Source organism: Rhinoraja longicauda, chromosome 11, assembly GCF_053455715.1.
Source record: "Rhinoraja longicauda isolate Sanriku21f chromosome 11, sRhiLon1.1, whole genome shotgun sequence".
Taxonomy (NCBI): domain Eukaryota; kingdom Metazoa; phylum Chordata; class Chondrichthyes; order Rajiformes; family Arhynchobatidae; genus Rhinoraja; species Rhinoraja longicauda.
This window is the reverse complement of record NC_135963.1, coordinates 9,417,343-9,433,279: the sequence shown is the minus strand read 5'-3', so window position 1 is coordinate 9,433,279 and position 15,937 is coordinate 9,417,343. Positions and strand designations below refer to the sequence as shown.

Here is a 15,937-nt window from a genome sequence, read left to right as displayed (position 1 = left end):
TCCTTCTCTCCAGAGATGCTGCCTGTCTCACTGAGTTACTCCAACTTTTTGTGTCTATCTTCACATTTCTATATATATGCAGTGCCCTCCATAATGTTTGGGACAAAAACCCATCATTTATTTATTTGACTCTGTACTCCACATTTGAGATTTGTAATAGAAAAAATCACAGATTTTAATAAAGGCCATTTTTATACATTTTGGTTAATTTTATACATTTTTAGACTCGAGGAGAATGCAGGCTGCCCACTCCCCCCTGCACATCAATGGCTCCATTGTGGAGAGAGTGAGCAACATCAAATTCCTAGGGATGCACGTCACTATGAACTCTCCTGGTCTCTCAACACTACACACCCGGCCGGGGGGGCTCAGCAGAGGCTGTACTTCCTCAGGAGGCTGAAACGAGTGAGGCTTCCCCCACCCATCCCCTATGCATTCTGCAGAGATACCATAGAGAGCATCATGACCAGCTGCATCACTGTCTGGTACGGGAACTGCATTGCATCAGGCAGGAAGACCCTGCAGCAATTAGTCAGGATAGAGAACATCGTCAGGAGCCTCTCCCATCCATTCTGGACATTTTCAACAAAGGATGCCTCCGAAAAGCCTCCAACATTGTAAAAGACTCCGGCCACCCCTTCCATGGACTCTTTGCCCCTCTGCCGTCCTGGCATGAGGTACCGGAGCATCAAGGCCAGCACCACCAAGATGTGCAACAGCTTCTTCCCACTAGCTGTTAGAATGATGAACACCCTGCTGCCCCCCAACGCAAGCACACGCCTCACCTAAAACACACACACACACGCTGCACTGACACCTTACATCAATATCAACCACTGTGCACCTTGCACCTCAGTCCCGTGAGGAACGACATTTTGTTCAAATATATACTTATACGTTCGAATGCCAAATAAATTATTATTCGGGTCACATGCTAGCAAGTCCAGGAATAGGAAGATAGGACAGATTTGCTGAGGATTTGGTGCAGGCGGAAAAGATTCAAAAATTTTGACCATTCTGGGGCAGAGATGATCTGTTCAAGAGGGACAGGTTGTATCTGAACTAGATTCGGACCAATATCCTGGCGAGAAGGTTAGTGAATCTGGGATAGACAAAAATGCTGGAGTGACTCAGGCAGGCAACAACACTAGAGAAAATGGATAGGTGACATTTCGGCAAAAGCTTTTGGCAAAATGGTTGCCTCGTCTACACTTGGTCTCACCAATGTAAAGGAAGCCTCATCGGGAGCACCAAATGCAGTAGATGGGGTTAGAGGAGTTTAACGTGAACCTATGTCTCATCTGGAAGGACTGCTGGAGACCTTGGATAGATGCGAAGGAGGAGGTATTAGATCGGAAAGGATGGGATTATCTGACTTTTGGTGGGATCACGTTGAAGGTGTCAAAAATGTCGGACAATGATGTGTTAGGTGCAGAGGCTGGTGGGGTGAATGGTAAGGACGAGGGGAACTCTATCCTTTATCTTTCTGGGGTGAGGGGTAACGAAACTAGAACTACAGGACACAGAGGAGATGCGGGTGAGGGGTCCATCTATGACAGCAGGGGGGATATCATGTTGACTAAAGAGGATATCTCGGATGTCGTAGAATATCCTAACATCTGCCAATGAAAATCCACCCTCACGTGTATCCACCCATCACTTGCCAAGCTTTGTCCCACCCCCACCTCTCTTTCATATTTTACCCCCCCACTGCAAGCATTGTGAAGAAGGGTCCCAACCTGAAGCATCGCCTTTCCATGCTCTGTCATGCTGCCTGCCCCATTGAGTTACTCCAGCACTTTGTGTCATTTTTGGTAAACCAGCATCTGCAGTTCCTTGTATCTCCCTAATCGTCAAGTCTTTCTTGTGTAGGAAGGAGCTGTGGATGGTTTGAAGAAGGATTCTGATCCGAAAAGTCATTTATTCCTTTACTCCAGAGATGCAGCCTGTCCCGCTGAGTTACTCCAGCATTTTGTGTCTATCTTGAAGTCTTTCTCTGCAGCTATGCCTTAATGTTAACTGCCAGAGCTATTTCATGCTTGCTTTCTTTGTCCTTCTGATTCCCTTTTTAACTATGCTTTTCAATTGCCTAAATTCCTCCGGGTGTACTATTTCAATATTTACATGGAGGAAGATATTAATAAGCAAAGAATGTGTAAATTATTGGCAAATTAATATCAGCATAAGATTAGCATAGCTAACTATACTGATAATTTAGCCAAATACTTAAGGAAATAAAAGGTAGGAAATGAAAGGTATATTTAAAAGTAGGAAATGAAAGGTATATTTAATAGAGGGGTGTGTGGATGCATAGTCGTGCCTGTGAGCTGAATAACCTCTTTCTGCGCTGAAAAGTAATAACTCACTGAGGTCAAGATTTTGTTTTTGTGGGCTGTACTGGCTTACTGCTGGTACAGAATAATTACCATCTCTGCTGGATCTAACTTCCCTTTGCAGCAAGAGGCCTACTATCAACACTACCAATTAAAAATAGGTTACAACTCAGTACTGGCCGAGTGAAAAATGTCGAAGGAATTTTCTTCTTCCACATTTGTCAGTCAAACATAAAATTGGAGTTCAATGAAAACATAACTCCAGCTGTTTCCACTACTAAAACATAATTTTCTAAAAAAATAAAATAAACTTCCTGGTTGTTATCCTCGTGGGCAATCAAAACATCACCACTCTCTGCAAGCCCTCAACAGGCAAAATGACGTAGAATGGTGCAAAAACAAGGTTGTGGAACAACAAAAATGGAAATATCTGGAATCACAAACCCATCAACATTGGGGGAGAAAAAACTACACTCGTGTTTTGATTGCAGTCTTCAGTCAGGGTTTGGTGTTGAAAAGTTAACTCATCCCACTGTTTAAAATGCTCCGTGACACGGTGTTTCATATTTCCAGCTGTTGTGGATCACTATTTTCTGCGATATTATATAATGTATTAAGTGGTAACTGAAGTTTGAAGCTGCACGGGACTCATTTATTGAAGGACTGCAGTGCAAGGGCGGCATGAAGGCACAGCGGTAGAGTTGCTGCCTTACAGTGCCAGAGACTCGGGTTCGATCTTGACTATGGATGCTTACTGTACAGAATTTGTATATTTTCCCCGTGGGTTTTCTCTGGGTGCCCTGGTTTCCTCCCACCCTCCAAAGACGTGCCGGATTGTAGGTTAATTGGCTTTGGTAAAGAAATTGTCCCTAGAGTAAAGCATAATGTTAGTGTACGTTGATTGCTGGTCGGTGTGGACTCGGTGCGCCAAAAGGCCTAATTGCGCACTGCATCTCTAAATTAAAGTAAACTAAACTTTAAAAAAAAATTGCTTTGGAAGGATAAAAGTTAAGATATATTATATGTTATATTCTTTCTTCTTTTAGAGCAATTTTTCCAAAACCTAATTGACCAAAAAGATTTAGTTTTGTTGAGTTTAGAGATACAGCATGGTATCAGACCCCTAGGCACTTCGGCTCCATGCTGACCACAGATCACCCACTCACACTGGTTCAATGTTATCTCACTTTCTCATCATCTCCCTACACACCATGGGCAATTTACAGAGGCAAATTAACCTACAAACTCACAACTTTGGGATGTGGGAGAATACCTGTGCGGTCACAGGGAGAATGTGCAAACTGCATATGCAGCAGGCCTACCACCTGCATCACTGTGCAGCACTCAATGTGAAAGTAACTGAATTATATTGCAAAACACAAAGTGCTGAAGGAACTCAGCAGGTCAGGCAGCATCTGTAGAGGGAATAGACAAGCGACACTTCTTTATTCCTCACTATTGATAGTGAACTTCCATTTAAGCTCTCATAAGATCATAAGAGATAGGAGAAGAATTATGCCATTCGGCCCATGATGTCTCCTCCACCATTCAATCGTGGCTGATCTATCTCTCCCTCATAACCCCATTCTCCCCATAACCTCTGACACCCGTACTAATCAAGAATCTATCTGATTAGTCTTAAATATATCCACTGACTTTGCCTCCACTGCCTTCTGTGGCAAAGAATTCCAGATTCACCACCCTCTTGACTAAAGAAATTCCTCCTCATCTCCTTCCTAAAAGAACATCCTTTAATTGTGAGGCTATGACCTAAGGTCCTAGGACTCTCCCACTAGTGGAAACATCCTCTCCACATCCACTCTATCCAAGCCTTTCACTATTCTGTACGTTTCAATGAGGTGCCCACTCATCCTTCTAAACTCCAGCGAGTACAGGCCCAGTGCCGTCAAACGCTCCTTGGTGGTATTTAATTATTTCCTGCAGAGGAGTGAAATTATGACATCCTTTGATGACTGGAATCAAAACTCAGCCCTTGAATTTAGGTTCATATTCAAGCTTTAGGCTCGATCCCAGAATATTTTTCTGTGTTTAATTTATATGTATGTTGAGTTCAAGTATATGTTTAATAATAATAAAAACCTGTAAATTGTTAAACATACTTTACTTTTATTTACTTATGTTAATTATTTTATAGCCTATAGGTCTGCATCTCATTAATAGCAACATTTCATTTATTTTTATGTTTTCAAATAAAACAAAAACAAATAGAATAATAGAATAGATGTATTGCATTACTGGTTGCTTATTTTCCTGATATTTCTTTATGTCCTATTCTGGCTTGCTTTTTTCAATAATAATATTTATCTCTAGCTGATCATTTTGTGTTTCAGAACCTTTTTTTTCAGTGGACTTTTCTAAGCCCAGGAATACCTTCAGTGAATGCGCTCTCTCTACTTACTTTAACTTGGTGAACGAGAAAACAACAAATCAATTGTTTTTACATGTTTAGCGCCATTGCTCTCTCGAGTTTTTTTTGTTGTCACTTCCCCTTTTTATATTATGGGTGGTTTACAGAATACAGAATAGTACAGAATGGTGAGAGGCTTAGATAGAGTGGATGTGGAGAAGGGTCTTTCCACTAGTGGGAGAATCTAGGACGAGAGGATTAAAGGACGTTCTTTTAGGAAGGAGATGAGAAGGAATTTCTTTAGTCAAAAGGTGGTGAATCTGTGGAATTCTTTGCCACAGAAGGCTGTGGCGGCAAAGTCAATGGATATATTTGACTTGTCCTTATCAGAATGGCAGGCAGTGACTAGTGGGGCACCACAAGGCTCAGTGCTGGGACCCCAGCTATTTACAATATATATTAATGATTTGGACGAGGGAATTGAATGCAACATCTCCAAGTTTGCGGATGACACGAAGCTGGGGGGCAGTGTTAGCTGTGAGGAGGATGCTAGGAGGCTGCAACGTGACTTGGATAGGTTAGGTGAGTGGGCAAATGCATGGCAGATGCAGTATAATGTGGATAAATGTGAGGTTATCCACTTTGGTGGCAAGAACAGGAAAGTAGACTATTATCTGAATGGTGGCCGATTAGGAGAAGGGGAGATGCAACGAGACCTGGGTGTCGTGGTACACCAGTCATTGAAAGTAGGCATGCAGGTGCAGCAGGCAGTGAAGAAAGCGAATGGAATGTTGGCATTCATAGCGAGGGGATTTGAGTATAGGAGCAAGGAGGTTCTGCTGCAGTTGTACAGGGCATTGGTGAGACCACACCTGGAGTATTGCGTACAGTTTTGGTCTCCTAATCCTATCACTTATGATCTTATGACCTCATTGTGACAGTCACTTTAGGTTTATGTAGTTCTTCCCAGCACTAGAGAATTAATTATGTCATTTAATGAAAATCACAGATGAGGCTTCACGTGATTTTTAGCAACGCCACAACATTGTAAGTAATGGATAAATATCAAAGTAAATAAAAGTAATTAAAAAGAAAGAGTGGGCAGAGTATGTGTTATTTTAACATTGATAAGGTCTGCTGTTTCAGCGCCTCTGGCATTTGTTAGAATGGCCAGATGACCTTGTATGGATACGGTACTTGCATTTTCTTCTCTCCTCAGGAATGGCTAACTCTCACCAGCTATTTTCTAAAAATATGTAAACAAGATTCTTACATTGGAATGAACCAGTTACTGTACCTAAAAACAGGAGAATAGAATATTTTCTTTCTTGAACATGAAGGTACATTATCGGGATTTACTTTTATTTACTAGTATTTGAAAGTTTCCTAACATTTGATTTAGACCTTGCCAAATAATTTTTTTTTAAACTAGAGGTTCTGCAATCTGAAACAGAAGTAGAAAAGGCATGAAATATTCAGCGGGTCAGGCAGTATTTGTGAAAGAAGAAGAAGAAACTAAACTGATGAAGCAGTTATTGTTTGCCAGAAATGATAAAGGGTGCTGGACTACAAATATTAAGTATTTCTCTTTCCGCAGGCTCTAATGCTGTGAAATGAATCATTCCATGCTTTATTGTGTTTTGGTATAAAGAAAAATCCTGACTGATTCTGTTTGGAAGTTCTTGTTCTATTTTAAAAGCTATTGTTAAAATTCTTTACGAGCAAATTACTTGACAAGCCAGTTGAAACATGAAATGCGCGGATTGGCAAGTGAATAGAAACTCGATTCAACAATTTGAAAGATTAAATGAAGGCAACCAAGGTTGTCCATCAATTTAACAATTAAGTGTTTGCCTGTACTTGTTCAAATTGGCTCGAGATTTGCATCAAGCAGAGGTGAGGGTGAGATGAGGAAGTAAACAAAAACCTAATGAGACTTTAAACTGAGGCCCCATTTTCTTTCTCGGGTGGATATAATAGCCTAGTCTAACAAAAGGTAATGTAGGAAAATAACTGCAGATGCTGGTACAAATCAAAGGTATTTATTCACAAAGTGCTGGAGTAACTCAGCAGGTCAGGCAGCATCTCAGGAGAGAAGGAATGGGTATTATCTCCTCTCCTGAGAAGCTGCCTGACCTGTTGAGTTACTCCAGCATTTTGTGAATAGCCTAGTGTAACACATAGGTTTGCATTGGGTTTTCCGGATTTCTCTCACATCTCAGAGGCTAGCTCGTAAGTTGGCTGCTGTAAATTGGCCCTTGTGTAAATGAGGGACTGGAGGGTTGGGGTGAGGGAGATGATGAGCATGTGAGAAAGAATAGGTTACAGGGAAATAGAGGGAGAATACAACTAAAGGGACTGGTACAAGAACAGACAGAGTCCCTTAAGTTAAATGGCTTTCTGCTATGTCATTCAAGATATGAATTATTTCAAAGGAGGGGAGGGGAATTTTTCCAAGTTTCTGGTCAGTTTTTATTCCATACAGTTCATTACGAACAACTGATTATTTTGGCACTATTTGTATTTGTTGCAACCTTTGTGCATGTGACTTGGCTGCCCTGTTTCCCTTATTACGATAATTCACTGTTCTGAAACAACATGAAGGGTACTTTGTGAAGGTAAGTTTGTTTTTCTTTGCAGCATCCTTTGGCATTGAGATACACTGACAGAAGAGTTTGGGGATGCAACTGAAGTGAAAGAAGCTTGTTTAAAAAAATATTTATTCAGTCCCAGGATGTGGATATTGCTGTCAATAACAGCATTTATTATTCCTGAACTGAGGAGGAAGTTAAAAGCCAACCACATTGATAGGTCTGGAGTTACATATAGGTAAGTATATTTCCATTCATGAGATATCCTGGTGAGACAGATGAGTTTTTAAGAAAAGAAAAACAGGTGCCTCCATGGTCGCTGAGATTAGAACTCTTCATTTGATTCCTAAAATTAAATTAAAAATTAAATAAAATTAAAAAATAATTAAAATTATAATGTTATGAAACAGAAGAGAGGCAATTCTCTGAATGCATTCAAGAGAGAGCTAGATAGAGCTCTTAAGGATAGCGGAGTCAGGGGGTATGGGGAGAAGGCAGGAACGGGGTACTGATTGAGAATGATCAGCCATGATCACATTGAATGGCGGTGCTGGCTCGAAGGGCCGAATGGCCTCCTCCTGCACCTATTGTCTATTGATTAAATAAAAGGCCTAAAGACTCCCGGGGTTCTGTGCGGGAAAGGAAAGGCCTGTAGAGGGAAGCCACTGAGCCAGTCCCTGCTCGTCCCCCGAGGACCGGAGAACTGGAGAGGAGGACGGAGGGAGCCGGTGATGGTGGACGCAAGAACAAAGGCCGGTAAGAGGATCAAGGTTGGCTGCGGGAGGTGCCCGGGCATAAGGGCTGAAGATGGCCAGGCGAGGGGAGGGATGATGGTTCACTGGACGATCTAGATGGAGGCGACGGCTGGAGGCCCTGCAGCAGCCTGAGGCTCGCCTGGGTCGGGCGCTGCTCCAGAAGACTGAGTGCACGGACCAGAATCGACTTAGAAAATGGTGCAAAAACCTGGTGACCCTTGCACTCGGTCTCAGTGGACTATTTCTATGCACTTTGTACTAATCAGGGATTGTGTTTGGGTATGGCAATACTTTACTGAACTGTATGCAAAATAATAATTTCTCTATACATCTGTCTGTACATGTGATAATAAAGAACCATTGAAACTCATTCACTACTCAATCATGTTCCCACTTAGCTCTATGTCATGAGCAAACTTGGAAATGTTACATTTGGTCTTATCTGCCAAATATTTGACGTCAGATTGTGAAAAGTTGGAGCCAAAGCACTGATCCCTGTGGTACCCCTCTGATCACAGTCCACCACATCGAGAATGACATATTTATTTGTTTTCCATCTGCTAATCAACTCTCACTCCAAGCCAATATATTACCTCCTATCTTTTATAGGCTTATTTGTTCAGCAACCTCTCATCTGGGACCTATTTGAAAATCTTCCAATTTGATTAATCAAACATAATTTCACTTTCATAAATCCATACTGATTTTTTCCACAGTCCTTTTATTATTTTTAAGTATCCTAATATTATATCTTTTATTATAAATTCTAATGTTTTCCCAACTACCAATGTCAGACAAACTGGTCAATTTTCCTTTTACCCGAGTCTCTTAAATAGTGGTCAATAGTGAGGTTGCTTTCAAACTACAGAAACCATTCCAGAATTTACGAGATGGTAACCAGAGCATCCATTATCTACACAGACATCACTCATTTTAAGATTCTGGGATGTAGATCATTTGGACTTTGAGATTTGTCAGCTTTCGGGTTCAGTAACTTGTCCAGCACTATTTTCTTTACTAATACTTTCCCTCCTTGATTGCACTGAACTTTCCACTACATAATATTTTTGGAAGGTTATTCCTCTATCATTTCATATTCCCCATTATAAATTTTCCTGCTCAAGACCCATATTTGGCCTTTCTAATCTTTCCCTTATTACATAATTAAATAAACTCCTGTAGTTTGTTTGCTCATGGCTTCCTCTCGTATTTTTTCTTTCCATTCTTTATTGGCCATTTTCTGTTGAATTATAAAACATTCCTGATCCTGGGGTTTACTACTTTTTCTGACAATTTTCTAGGCCATTTTCTTAGATTGAAACCTATATTTACATTTTCCTCAAATTCGAAATAAAACCAAAAAATGCTGGAAGCACTCAACAGGTCAGGTAGCATCTGCAGAAAATGAAATAGATTAATGTTTCAGCTGGCAGACCCTTCATTAGTTTCTATAATTTTGTGTTTTTATTTGCTTATCATTCTTTGGTTTGACTTGATACATAAGAATAGCATGAGGGTAGTCCTGTCAATGAGTGGAAGGAGTAAGGGGGTGAGGGAAGATGGTTTCAGGTCAAAGAACCATCGTCAGAACTAGGAAAAAAGAAAACAAGTTAGCTTTAAGTTGCAGCAAGTGTGGGGAGGAATGATAAGGACAAAGGGAATATCCCTTGTTAATACAAGGCAGAGTTGCATAAGTTATTGATACAATCATTGTTAATCAATGGTTAATGTTAACTGGTAATTAAGACAATTAGAAATAAATCAAGCAAACATGTAAAAGCTGTTAGGTGCGTATGACTATAGAAAAATACTCAGCAGATCAGGCATTGTTGATGATGAGAGAAAAACTGAATTAATGTTACAAATTTATAACCTTCAGCTCACCCCCAGCTCCCCAGATCCAGCCGTCCAGCCTGAAGGTTTCTTCATCCATCATATGGACCGGTCGTAGGCATCTGGGAATGGGAGAGGCGGGAGTGGTGCTACCCCTTCTACCTCCTGAGTAAATCCACCTCCATCATCCTGATCGGGGTCTACATCCTACCCCAGGCAGACGTCCGTCTAGCATTGGAGGAGCTGCACGCCGTGGACAAGAAGCACCAGACAACATACCCCGAAGCCTTTACCACCGTAGCCGGGGACCTCAACAAAGCCAACCTGAAAAGAATCACTCCCAAACTACCACCAACATGTCGCCTGCAGTACCAGAGGATTAAACACCCTTGACCACTGCTATACGTCCATCAAGGATGCCTTTCGCTCTATCCTTCGCCCTTACTTCGGGAAATCCGACCATTCAGCGGTGCTGCTTCTTCCTGCATACAGGCAGCAACTGAAGAGCGCATCCCCAGAGGTGAATAGACAATAGGTGCAGGAGTAGGCCATTCAGCCCTTCGAGCCAGCACCGCCATTCAATGCGATCATGGCTGATCACTCTCAATCAGTACCCCGTTCCTGCCTTCTCCCCATACCCCCTCACTCCGCTATCCTTAAGAGCTCTATCCAGCTCTCTCTTGAAAGCATCCAACGAACTGGCCTCCACTGCCTTCTGAGGCAGAGAATTCCACACCTTCACCACTCTCTGACTGAAAAAGTTCTTCCTCATCTCCGTTCTAAATGGCCTACCCTTTATTCTTAAACTGTGGCCCCTTGTTCTGGACTGCACAGGGCTGGTCTGGGGAGGCAGAGGAACAACTACAGGACTGCTCGGAGTCAATAGACTGGGCAATGTTCAAGGACTCGGCAACAGACCTGAATGAATACACCACAGTCGTTACAGACTTCATAAATAAATGTGTGGACGACTGTGTTCCTACAAAAACTTTCCGTTTCCTAACGAGAAGCCTTGGATGAACCAGGAGATCCGCATTCTTCTGCGGACCATATCCCGGGCATTCAGGTCTGGTGACACAGAGGTCTCTAAGAAGTCTAGATACGACCTTGACAAGGCCATCAAAACGGCCAAAAGGGACTTCCGTTCAAAGCTGGATGATGGGGCGGATGTTCGGCAACTGTGGCAGGGCTTGAATGCCATCACCTCCTCCAAGACGAAATCAGGAGGCAGCTCAAGCGACAGCGAAGCATCACTCCCTGATTAGCTCAATGCGTTCTATGCATGCTTTGATAGGGAGAACATTGATGTACCTTCCCGAGCCCCCATTTGCCCTGATGGTATTACAGTCACAGAGGCTGAAGTCAGAAGATTCTGCGGGGGGGGGGGGGGGAGTGAACCCTTGGAAAGCGCATGGACCTGATGGTATACCCGGTTGAGGGTATACCCTGTACATATACACACTGAACTTTTTTTTTCTATCTCTTGTTTATCATATTGTTTACAGTGTACTATGTTTACATATTCTGTTGTGCTGCTGCATGTAAGAATATCTGAGACATATGACAATAAAACACTCTTACTCTTAATGGCTGTGGATAACCGAGGTACAGTGAAAAGTTTTTCAGCGGAAAGACGATGCAAGATTACTATCGAGCCATCCACAGTGTACGGATACAAGATAAAGGGAATAACATGAATAATGTTTAGTGCAAGATGAAGACTGATCAAAGATAGTCCGATGGTCTCCAATGGGGTTTGTAGTAGTTCAGGACTGCTCTGTAGTTGTTGGTAGGATGGTTCAGTTGCCTACAGTTGGCAATCCCACACCACTGTGGGAGATTTGAATTACAGAAACAAAGTGCAATAAAATAATGGAAAGATGGGACATGAGGACATGTTTTACTGTTGGACAGAGAACAATACATGTCAACGATGACAGAAAGATGGGTATAACTAAGCATGTGGTGGCTGTGGCTAACAGAGAATGGAATAACAAACCCAACACTCGCAACAACTGTAGTGGAGAACTTGTCAAAACCAGAGCTGAAACTGCAGCAGAGTAGTCTGGAGAAAGAGAAATGCTTGTATTTCTGCATCAGGGTTTCTGAGTAACAATCTTTACAGTGGAAAATGTCCGACAATTCATATGATAACTAAATGTAGCATGAATACAAATGGATTTCCAACGCTTCCACTCCCAGTTACGAGTCCCTAGTCCATGCTGAACTATCTGGTGGTAATGCAATTAACCTCAATATTCTTAGAATTTGGAGATTAAATACCATATCCAGAGTATCACTTCTGATCATAGTTCAGCACCATAGCTCCAACCCCCTGCATAACATTAACCTCTCCCAACCTCACTCTTGCCAACCTCACTTCTCCAACCTTCATATCAGAAACCTTCAGAAAGTTGGATGAAAATAGCATTTGGCACAACTGTGTTGCTCCCAGTGGAAAAATAACTAGTTGGCACTCTCTAGTTTCACATATGAAAAAAGCCAACTTGAGAAAAGTCCAGTCCTTGTGCAATCAATGCCTATGGGATAGGACTGGAACTAGAAAGGGGAAAAATATTTTTAAAAGTTGGATTTTTAAGAAAGAATCCTATTCCCAATAAGTAAACAGAAAAATTAGATGGTCAATTCTCCCATCCATAGAAAATAATGTATCTTGCTAAATAATAGATTGAACATTGAACTTCAGCAAACTGGGCTGACATTTGAAGGAACAAGCAACTTTATTTATGCAATAATCTTTTCTGTAGTTCAACATTCAATTTGAACAAGTATCAATACAATAAGGTGACATGAACAAGAAACTATAATTATTAAATCATTAAATTAGTTTACATTAGTCAGCATTTCTAAGTAATTATTTTGATTTTTAAACACGCAAAATGTGCATTCATTTTTAAGCACATTTTTTCCAGTAGGGTAGAAGCAGTTCTTGTGCTCCCAGGTATCTGTGGGTTACTTTTCAACCAGTCAGTAAGTGTTGCTAAAAGTAGCCTGGTCCATCAGTTCCCAACAGCAATACTTCTGCAGCTGGCATAAATTAACTGTCACTAAGTTTTGAAAATTAAAGGAAATATTTTATACTTTACATTGAATTAAGCGTGTTGAGAAATCGCATGTGTCAAATATTCTTCACACCAAAAATAACAGTCATTATTTAATAATAAAGGAACGTAATCTCATGGTTTGACAACAAACTTTAAGAAACTTAGGAACAAAAAAAACTTTAATCCAAAAATCTCATTTTATAACTAGAAATACCAGTCCATCAAAACTAAATAGATTAACACCTCTACTACAATAATAGAGGAGTGTTGAGGTGCACAATTTAAATTTGTTCACTCGTACCTTACATTATCTGTCTTTTCAGCTCATAAATATACTTTAAATGATTTGATCTCTAGACTGAATAAATATCAAATTCGATATAAAAACTGACAACAAGAACAGGCAAAAAGTATATTTTTTAATTTATCATTTTCAAATTGTGTTCTAGTTAGCACATGCCTGCAGCAGTTAGCAAATTGTAAGCTTTGGCAAACATTGATATAATGAAAACATATTTAGAATACCAGGAGTTATAAGTGCTATCCTAAAATATTCCATCAAAAATGCTGACCAGAGTATCGTACTCTTCTTCTGAAGAATGTCTGAAATACAAAAATTCACAATGAAGCACAAAATAATCTATAACACTCAAAATAAATCTGAAAGTGTTTATTATGAAATATCCTAGATTCTCACAAATTCGGTTCATTGACCGATTTCTACCGTATTGAGCACACACAATGGAATAAATGCTTCTACCTGGGTTCTCTTGCAGTAGGTGTAGCCAACTGTTGGAAGCAGCCCAAAGGGCCACGACTTTTAGGATACTTCAGTGCATCTACATCGGAAGATGCAGAACTCAATTCTTCCTTTGCACCTTGAGTTGTGTGATGAATAGTTCCTAGAATTTTGGACTAAATAGAACAATAACATTTTCATTGAAATAAAATCATTAAAATTACTTTTTTTATTCTAGTTATCACTGTATCTCCAAACATTAACCATATATTTTTGAAACCTTTGCATATTTCAATTATTTACCATAATTCTGTTAGTTGTAAGATAGCAATGGGCTACAAATACATAGTTCCCAGAAAATGGTGACCCAGGTAGATAGACTAGTAAAGAATATGTATGGTATGCTTGCCTTCATTAGTCAAGTCATTGGGTTTAGGAGCAGGTGCAATATGTTAGTTATAGAAATTCTTGGTTAGGTCACACTTTGAATACTGTGTGCAATTCTGATCATGCCAAAGGATGCGTTTAAACTTGGCAGTAAAGATTCACAGGAAAGTTGCCTTGACTGGAAGGCTTGAGTTATAAGAAGACATTGGGTAGGCTGGGTTGGTTTTGTCTGGAGCAAAAGTGGCATCACAGAGATGATAACATTATGAATAGCATAGGTATTGTAGATCACAGCATAGGGTGGTGACAGTCTTTTTCCCAGGGTAAGGGAGTGTAAACTGGAAGATATAAGTTTAAGGCAAGAGAGGAAAGATTTAAAGCAGGTCAAAGGGACAAGTTTAATAATAATAATACATTTTATTTAATAAGTTTAGCATACAGATGGCCACGTGTCTCAGGCATGTGAGTGAGGTAAAAAAAAAAGAGGAAGAGAGCCGAGCGCTTGCGCGAGGCGTACAGCGGGGGTCAGAAAATTTGAATATGTTTTATTTTTAGCGATGTAGACGTCGCTAAATATATTCCCTATGATTATTATACTTTTAAATGATATAACAGGTTGAAGACTATTATAATACCCAAGAAATTTCCAAGAATATGCCGTACGTGTATAATAAAATTACGAATATGAAATTAAACACAAAAATGACTCAAAAATTCATTTACATATGATTAGCAAGGATGTGCATTTCTGCTCTACCTTGATTCTAGTCCTGGGGTAAACAAACCCACATATGACCACTAATTGCAGTAATTTAGAGTATAATATCATCTTGCTTATTGAAGTACATATTGAAAGTACTTGTTGAAGTAAATTTGCACATTAATTGATAATCAGCCCAAAAAGGTGGTAATTGGCTTTTCTGCTGTGTTTTATATTTTAACCCTGTCTTATCATCATCATCATATATATACAGCCGGAAACAGGCCTTTTCGGCCCACCAAGTCCGTGCCGCCCAGCGATCCCCGTATATTAACACTATCCTACACCCACTAGGGACAATTTTTACATTTACCCAGCCAATTAACCTACATACCTGTACGTCTTTTGGAGTGTGGGAGGAAACCGAAGATCTCGGAGAAAACCCACGCAGGTCACGGGGAGAACGTACAAACTCCTTACAGTGCAGCACCCGTAGTCAGGATCGAACCTGAGTCTCCGGCGCTGCATTCGCTGTAAAGCAGCAACTCTACCGCTGTGCTACCGTGCCGCCTTAATTAATTTAGTTATATAATCTTGCACATAAATTTAATATTTATTCATTACAGTTCCACCAATGATTTTCTGGCACTCTTGGTTCCAGAGCTTTGCTGGTTTATCAGCCGGCCAAGGAAGTCAGCTATGAGGATACATGTGCTGGCTCCAGCTGGGCTGGAGTTCCAGAGCCCCGGCCGCAGGTTGCAAAGTCAACACACCGATCGGCCGTGGAAGTCCCGATGAGGTCGAGATTGGCTGCCTTGCCCAGCCTAGGTGCCACATTTCCGGGGAGACTTCCAGGGCGCGGGGGATTTCTCACGGAACCCCGAGCGACCTCGTGGAACCCTAGTGTTAGTGCTATACATCATTTATTTTCTTTTTTTTCTTTCTTTTTTTCAATTGGTAAACGCGATTTTGGCAAAGTGAAAAATGTGGAAATCATGCAAAAAGTGTGGAAAATAGATTTTAAAAACGTAGAAATCCGCGGAAATGCGGAAAATTGATATGCCTGGTGTCTACGGAGCTGCCAAAGGAGGTGGTAGAAAAGTACAATTACAATGTTTAGAAGGCGTATGGGCAGGTGCATGGATAGGAAAGGTATAGGCATAGAC

The 15,937-nt window shown here is 40.8% G+C and overlaps 1 protein-coding gene across 1 annotated transcript in view; it reads right to left on the bottom strand.

The window, feature by feature from the left end:
* Positions 1 to 13,170: 13,170 nt before the first annotated feature.
* The window catches only part of hfm1 (helicase for meiosis 1), an 81,914-nt gene continuing 79,147 nt past the window's right edge, over positions 13,171 to 15,937 (bottom strand). Inside the window, exons 38-39 of the mRNA XM_078408202.1 lie at positions 13,706 to 13,860; positions 13,171 to 13,548 (exon numbers count right to left, since the gene is read on the bottom strand). Coding sequence (XP_078264328.1) covers positions 13,491 to 13,548; positions 13,706 to 13,860 — 213 coding nt within the window. The 3' untranslated portion in view covers positions 13,171 to 13,490. The remainder of the gene's footprint in view (positions 13,549 to 13,705; positions 13,861 to 15,937) is intronic.